We start from the raw sequence: 8195 nt of genomic DNA, 5'->3' as shown, positions 1-8195 counted from the left end.
GACTTCGTTTTTCGTTTCTACTGTCACTACAACAAACAAGACCTTAGACAGCGCTTTTTTTAGCCTTAGACAGCGCTTTAAAGCGCTGTCTAAACCTCCGCTGCTAAAGGTTTAGACAGCGCTTTTTAAAATCTTAAAAGCGCTGTCTAAGCCCCCCCCTTAGACAGCGCTTTGGCCAAAAGCGCTTTATAAGACCCTCTTATTTTAAATTTTTTAGGTATACCTTAGACAGCGCTTTTGAAAAGCGCTGTCTAAGCCCCACCCCCTTAGACAGCGCTTTGGCCAAAAGCGCTTTCTAAGACCCTCCTATTTTAATTTTTTTAGGTATACCTTAGACAGCGCTTTTCAAAAAGCGCTGTCTAAGCCCCCCCCTTAGACAACGCTTTTGCCTAAAGCGCTTTCTAATCCCCCCCTTAGACAGCGCTTTTTACAAAAGCGCTGTCTAAGGTATACGAAATTTTTTGAAGCTTTTGTTTTAAACCATATTTTTTCCAGGTTTATAAACCAGAATTTCTACCTGTTTTCAACCAGATTTTGACAGACAATTATCACATTTTATATATGCCATTTTGGCCTTTTTTCTACCAATTTTTGGCTAACAAATATATATATATACCAATTCAAACCAATTTTGCCTTAAATGTATCAAAATATATACAAAGTTACTGATATGATTTAATAATCAAGAACTGACATATTCAAAGATGACTCAATATCTTGCATTTCAGTTTATATAACATAACATTATATATCTTGGTGTTACTCACACAAACACCTAATTCCATGCCAGATTTTAGAAATATGATTAACTATCACAGCTTTGAAGGTGATTGATACCAGCCCCACGGCTCATCCGATGTATACCTAGTAACTTGCTTCACACTCAAGTAGTTCTCAAGTCCCCTGAATCAAAAAACAACAACAAAAATTCAGACTCCACTTCTCAGATTTCTTATTAAAGACATATTGCCGATTTTAGGAATCAAGGTTCATACCATTCTCCTAATTCGCGGCCAAAGCCGCTACGTTTAATGCCTCCCCATAGTGCTTGAATAAAGCTTGGCTGAGCACAATTAATCCATACAATTCCAGCTTGAAGAGCCTGCAAAAATCAATACAAAGTTTAAACCATCAAGTTAGAAGAAATCTAATCATTTTGTTGTTTTATAGGATGATAATATCTTGGATTAGTCTAACCTTAGATAGACGCTCACATCTTTCTAAATTGTTTGACATTACAGCAGACCCCAAACCATAGCTGTGAAATATCAAGTTTGAAGCATTGGCATCAATCCACAAGTGAAGAAAAACATGGTTTAGAAGTGAAATTAATATCAGCTCATCAAACTCACTGAGTGTCATTTGCGAGATTAATAGCTTCTTCCTCGGTGCTAAATGTTTTCACGGCGAGTACAGGTCCAAATACTTCTTCTCTCCAAATTTGCATCGAGGTGGTCACATCGGTTATGATGGTTGGTTCAACAAAATATCCCTTCTTTAAATGCTGCCATTGAATTTATAAAAAACAAGTTATTGTTTCTCATGACAAATGCAGAAAAATTGAACCAAGTACATACATTCGGGGATATAATCATACCTCGGGTCGACGGCCACCAGTCAAAATTGTTGCACCCTCACTCTTAGCCGATGAGATGCAATTCAATACTTTCTTATACTGAATCATATAAGAAAGATAAGTAAGACTCAATTGCCTCTTTCAATCTCTCTACGAATAACTGATGTGTGATTTTAACATCATGTGGTAAACTAAGTAACATCTCATGTATACAGAATTGATAAACAGAAAAACATACATGTGCTTCACTGACAATAGGTCCAAGCCTGCAACCTTCTTCCAACGGATCCGAAATTTTGATGTTTTCGGCCCATTTGACAAGTTTATCCACAAATTCTACGGCTATACTTTCCTGAAACAGTAAAAGTGTTTAACTTAAACAATTTTTTAAAAGTCAAAGCAAATGGAATTGCTACAAGGTTTTCAGACAAAATTCTACCAGTGTAAGAAAATCTAATCCTACCATTTATGCAGAAGAAGAAAAAAAGAAAAAAAAAAGCCACAAATGCATGTTTACGAACAAGTTTATGGTGATTCTTGGTTCAATTTTGGCAGTAACAGAACATGAACATGATGAATTGTTGACGGAATAGGGAACTTAAGAGCATCTATAACTTACGTGCACAATAAGTCGAGATGTTGCACTGCATATCTGACCATTAGTAAAGAAACAGCCAAAGACAGTCCACTCAGCAACTGTTTAATGATGGAAGACAGATCAGTAAATTATAAACGGCATATGAGCAAATGTTTTGGATCATGCCATAGGTTTCGGATACCCAAAATTCGCAATACAAGAAATCAAAATACGTGCGGTTCATAAAATGTGATGCCAAAATGCAAAAAAATGTGATTCCATAAATACATATTTGCGAAGGTACACCGACCCTTATCAAGGTCAACATCCTCAAAAACAACGATCGGGCTCTTTCCACCAAGCTCTAGTGAAACAGGCTGCACACAAGAAATCACAAAAGGAGAAAGATTAATAACAATAATAACGAGAGAAAAAACAGAAAGGTTCCTATCTTTTCTTTGCATACCTTGACTAGCTGTGCCGCAGTTGTCATAATCTTGCTCCCAGTTGCTGAGCTACCAGTAAAAGAAATCTATCAAAATAGAGGGCACAATGGTACAATATCTTAGCAAACTCAAAAACATCAAGATAACAACACTCGCGAGATATACAACAAGATCTAGCTTTAGAAGTTTCAAACCTTATCTACATCAGGATGGGATGCCAAAGAAGCACCGGCTTCATGGCCTAATCCAGTGACAATATTTAAAACACCATGAGGAAGGCCAATTTCTTTGCATATTTCGCCTAACTCCAAACAGGTCCTAAAATTATAAACCATAAGAAATCATGATATATCAACTTAACAAAAATAATGCTCAAGTTTGTAATAGTTGATAAGAACATACACAGATGCCAATTTAGACGGCTTCAATATTGCAGCACAACCAGCCGCCAGAGCCGGAGCAATTTTCCAAGTTGCCATTAAGAAAGGATAGTTCCTAATATATAACACCAATTACATGGATTACCGAAAAAAAAAATATTCATAAGCTACGAAAATGAAGAAAAAGAAGATACCATGGAGTTATTAACGCAACAACACCAATAGGCTCCTTGAGAATATAGCTTTTGAAGGTATCCATAGGAAGAGATATAGGAGCTTTTTGCTTTGAATCCAACCCTTCAGCAAGCCCAGCATAGTACTCAAAACAAGCAACAACATCATCCTAGATAATCAAACCACAAAAGTTCCAATCCTATGTAAGCAAACAATGAATGGTAACATGTTTTTTCAATAACAAATAGTCAAATACTAATTACCAGATCCGCTAGTGCTTCCTCCAGCGATTTTCCACAGTCAATTGATTCCAGCTTCCCTAGTTCATTCTTTTTCTCTTTTATCTGTGACAAATGAAAAGAAAAAAAGGACAAGACACGCACAATTAGTCCTAAAATTGAAAGTATCCATAATCTGGTGCTGTAATCCATGAAGAACAAAAATAGAAAAAAGAATTAGAAACCTTAGCAGCAATGGCTCGAAGATAGCGAGCACGAAGAGAGCCAGAAGCAGCAGACCAATCTCTACCATTGTTTCTGGAAATGGCTCTTTTAGCAGCATCCACAGCAAGATCAACATCTTCCTTAGTAGCAGCAGGTATATCTCCTGCATGTGTATCAATCAACCATGCATATAACTTAGTAGCAGTTATTTATTATAATAAGTGCTAAACGTTAAAAAGTGATAATATGTTGCAATGTAAGATGAGATGGACTAAGTTACCTATGATGTTTTCAGTGGAAGGATTGATGTTTGGAATTCTTTTGTTGAGGATAGGAGCTCTCCAATCTCCATCTATGAATAGCTGCCTACTTGATACTATCATTGCCATTTTTTTTCCTATCTGTCAGCTATGTTTCTTTCTGTTTTCGAGGATTGGATCAATAATGATTAATCATAAGAGTAAAGTTGATGCCATGTCATATTCATCACTTTTTTAATTGTATATGTTATCATTCAATTGAACATAAAATCACACCACTAACACTAGACAACCACTTATTGGATAATCAACTCATCCAAATAATACAATGTGTAAGTGGACCCACTAGAAACTTAGTAACTTTAAAATGTAAATGCAATATTACTTTTCACCCTCAAAACAAATGAAGTTTCAATCTTATTTTGCAATGATGTCTACCACTATGCCTCAAGATCAATAAGACTGGCATCGTGGTAGCAAAATACATTTTGTTGGTAATAGTGTGAAATAAGCATCGATACAGCTTCGCCGTCAGAATTAATCAATGATTTTCCACCCTGAGATGATGGGGAAGGAAGCAACTCTATGCCCAAATATTCACGTACTGGAAATGCATTCATCACCAATCACCATTATATGTATCAACTAGTAATCTCAAACGTGGTATACTACTCTGTCTGGATAACACTACTACCTATCAATTCTTATAGATTGGGAAGGCTGATCCTACAGCTAAATCATAATAATAATCATAATAACATTTAATCCCAATATTCTCCCCAGCAAAGAAAAAAAGGTCATTGGCGGCACAAGACAGGGAAACTTAGTATTTGAAACTTTCTTATCCCAGCTATTAACTTAGTCCCACAAACGTTTTCTCAAGAAATCCAACAACCTAATCAAAGTTATTGTGTAATTCACTCAGCATAGGAACTTAATAGGAATAAACTCAGCATAGATAATCCACAACAAAAACAATTAAATCTTGTCCCACTATGTAGGCTCAGCTACAAGGATCAAATTACATAGATAATCTATTCAAAAACAAAATATCAGAAGAACACACAGTTCACCTTTCTTCGCCCGCCCATACTTCCCAGAGTGACACCTTCGGACATGCCTCACAGCAATCCCAGCAGTCTGAGCCTTACCACCAGCGGGAGCTTTGATGTGATGATCAGCAAGCAAGGACGACGGTGACTTGGGCGAAGACGATAAAGCCGACAAACTCTCTGCATTTTCACTAGCAATTTTCAACATCTCCCTCTGTCCTTCAGTCAGAAATCCCTCATTGGACGCCATTTACTCAATAACACAAATAACCTCACCTATCAATCACACTATTTCATCAATAACCACATAAAACACCAAAACACAAGGCTATATTAACACAAAACTTCAGTTCAGTAGCAGTTCAACTTCCAAACAAAATAAAAAAACTCCTCAATAACAAACAAGTAAAACACAATTTACCAGAAACTGTAAATCAAATAGAATAAATCAAAAATACGAACGGAGAGAGAGATAAAACAGTGATAAATAATACGAACCTGTGGTTTCAAAATGCAAATCAGAACTTCTGGCTTGGCCCGGATCTCGAGCCAAGACAGGAGAAGAAACTGGAATTTCCAAATCGGGCACTCCAACAGAGTTCGGAACTTCTGGCCTGCACGGATCCAATCAGTAGTGAAAAACCACACAAGATAAGAATCATACATATAATGGGGGAAAGGGTTAGGGTTTAGGGGAAGAATCTTTCACACAGGATAAACAAGCTCTGATTGAGGGTTGGAAGAAGGGGGAGTGGATTTGGGAGAAAGAGAAGCAAGCTCTGATTGAGGGTTTGGGAGAAGAATGTAGGATTTTTAGGATTTGGGAGGGAATAACTTTTTTTTCGTGACATGGAGGGAATAAAGACTTTAGACAGCGCTTTTGGTTTTAATTTTTTTTTTAGTTTAAAGACTTTAGACAGCGCTTTATCAAAAGCGCTGACTAAGGTCTATATTTAAAAGCGCTTTCTAAAAGCGCTGTCTAAGGGGGGGTCTTAGACAGCGCTTTTAGAAAGCGCTGTCTAAGACCCCCCCTTAGACAGCGCTTTCATTATTTTTTTGGAACATTTTCCGTGTTTTATTTTAATTTTAACCTTAGACAGCGCTTTCTTTTAAAAGCGCTGTCTAAGATGCGCTGTTAAAAGTCATTTTTGGCGTAGTGTGTTCTTCATTTCTTGCGGTATGTTCTTCAATATTTCTTCATTTCTTCGTTTCTACTGTATAATCTTGTTGAGAATGTTGAGAATGTTTATAATCTTGTTGAGAATGTTTATAATCTTGCGGTAGTTTACTAATGTTGAGAATGTGCATAATCTTGTTGACTGAGTTTAGTGTATTATTCTTGTTGAAGTTGTTTTGATTCATAAAAACTGAGTTTAGAAGTTGACAATAGAAAAATGTTGATGTTTGTAAGGAAAACAATAAGGTACATTGTTGTTGTTATGTTTGATTAGAAAACTGAGTTTGTAAAAACTGAGTTCATAAGGTACATTGTTGTTGTTATGTTTGATAAGTAATAATGTTGATAATAGAAAAATGTTGATAATAGAATAATGTTGATAAGAGAAAAGTAATGGAAGAAAAAGTTTGATTCTTGTAATAGAAAAAATGAAAGTGATGAGGTAATTAAAGTTGTTATATTTGATAAGTAATAATGTTGTAATAGAAAATTAAAGTTAGTTATAGAAAAATTAACGTGTTATAGGTATAGTTATAGGTATATTGTAATAGAAAAAGTTTGATTCTTGTAATATAAAAAATGAAAGTGATGAGGTAATTAAAGTTGGTATATTGGCGTATCGGATACGTTATTGAAGTTTATATTAACATTGGTTATGTATAGGTTTTTGAAGTTTAAAATGAATTGAACTTTATAATTGTTAGGATATTCAAAGATACTACCTTAGTTATGTATTTTCGTCTGGATTAATTGTTTACTTTAATAAGTAGGAAAACCATGGATAAAACATGGATCTGTGCCGATCGAATGACCAAAGAGTACGAGAGTGGGGTTGCGGAATTCGTTAAGTATGCTGTTCAACACGCTGAAAACCCCAGACGAATGCATTGTCCTTGCTTGCGTTGTTGTTATATTGGTAAGGTTGACGCACATGGATTGAAATCGCATTTGCTGAGGCATGATTTCTTCATTTTTTTGTTTTCAATTGCTTTGATTATAAGTTATATCTGATAATGCATGATTTCGTTATATTTTTGTTTTCAATTGCTTTGATTATAAGTTATATCTGATAATGCATGATTTCTTTATTTTTTTGTTTTCAATTGCTTTGATTATAAGTTATATTTGATATTTGATGGTTTCCTTGGTTTATTACAGGTTAGACATGGCTGATGACCAACATGAGGAAGTTAGTAAAAAAGTATCCGCGGAAGAAGAAATTCGAAGAGGCATCACAGTAATGAGAAGGGTGGTCCAAGGAAGATCTCGAGGCATCATACTAGATGTCTATTGGAACAACCAGGGATAGCTTATAGAACCTAATGGGCATACCTTAACTAGTTTTATCGGTGCACTAGTAAGGAATGAAATTCCCATTACATGTGATGATTGGAGAAACAAAGAGCTGAATGAGTCCAAAGAAAAAATTTGGAGTGAGATAAAGGTACAATCATTTGGCCCTTAATTATACGGTATCAATTATGTTTTTTCAATTACCGATACTAACTATCAATCTGTATGTTTTTCTTAGCGATGTTTTAACATCGAAGAAGAAAGAAGAGGTTTTTGTATGAAATTGGCCGGAAAGCTTCTAAGAGGGTTTCGGACATTTTTATCATCCAAGTTCCTTAAGGACGCGGATGGTAATTTTGTGGATGCGGAGCTTCCTAAAAAATATGAAAGTTTGATATCGGCTGAAGAATGGGAAGCTTTCAAATCCAAAAGACAAGACCCGGTTTTTCAAAGAATAAGTGCTACAAATCGGGAAAGAGCATCAAGTCCCGCATATCCGTACCGAAAAGGACGTGTCGGATATGGACGCTTAGAACAATCCATGGTAAGTATTTATAAATTGCGATAACAAATTTGTTCATCATATATTAGTTTTATCTGATCAAATTGTATGACTTAATGTGTAGCTGCAGAAGGAGGAAAGTTCAGAAACATCTCTTCCTGCACATGTTTTGTGGAAGGAAGCCCGTGTGGGCAAATCTGGAGTTCCTCAAGAAGAAGTTTTACACGTATACCAGAAATGTGTAAGTATAACATTTTTTCATTAATTGAATAACATTTTTATACACAAATATTTGACAAGTATACGGTATTCATC

The 8195-nt window shown here is 35.6% G+C and overlaps 1 protein-coding gene across 1 annotated transcript; it reads right to left on the bottom strand.

The window, feature by feature from the left end:
* Positions 1-609: 609 nt before the first annotated feature.
* On the bottom strand, positions 610-5526 carry LOC127093416 (aminoaldehyde dehydrogenase 1, peroxisomal-like). The gene is made up of 17 exons (XM_051032338.1): positions 5407-5526; positions 4930-5184; positions 3877-3972; positions 3617-3759; positions 3417-3497; positions 3174-3322; positions 3002-3094; positions 2794-2917; positions 2620-2685; positions 2464-2530; positions 2196-2272; positions 1815-1928; positions 1598-1675; positions 1353-1504; positions 1198-1258; positions 996-1102; positions 610-903 (listed from the first exon to the last, which is right to left on the bottom strand). Exons 2-17 carry the CDS (start codon positions 5156-5158, stop codon positions 813-815), a joined length of 1728 nt encoding a protein of 575 aa, XP_050888295.1. The 5' UTR covers positions 5159-5184; positions 5407-5526; the 3' UTR covers positions 610-812.
* Positions 5527-8195: the final 2669 nt, after the last annotated feature.

The sequence above is a fragment of the Lathyrus oleraceus genome, chromosome 6 (assembly GCF_024323335.1).
Source record: "Lathyrus oleraceus cultivar Zhongwan6 chromosome 6, CAAS_Psat_ZW6_1.0, whole genome shotgun sequence".
Lineage (NCBI taxonomy): Eukaryota > Viridiplantae > Streptophyta > Magnoliopsida > Fabales > Fabaceae > Lathyrus > Lathyrus oleraceus.
This window is presented reverse-complemented; position numbering and strand designations above follow the sequence as displayed.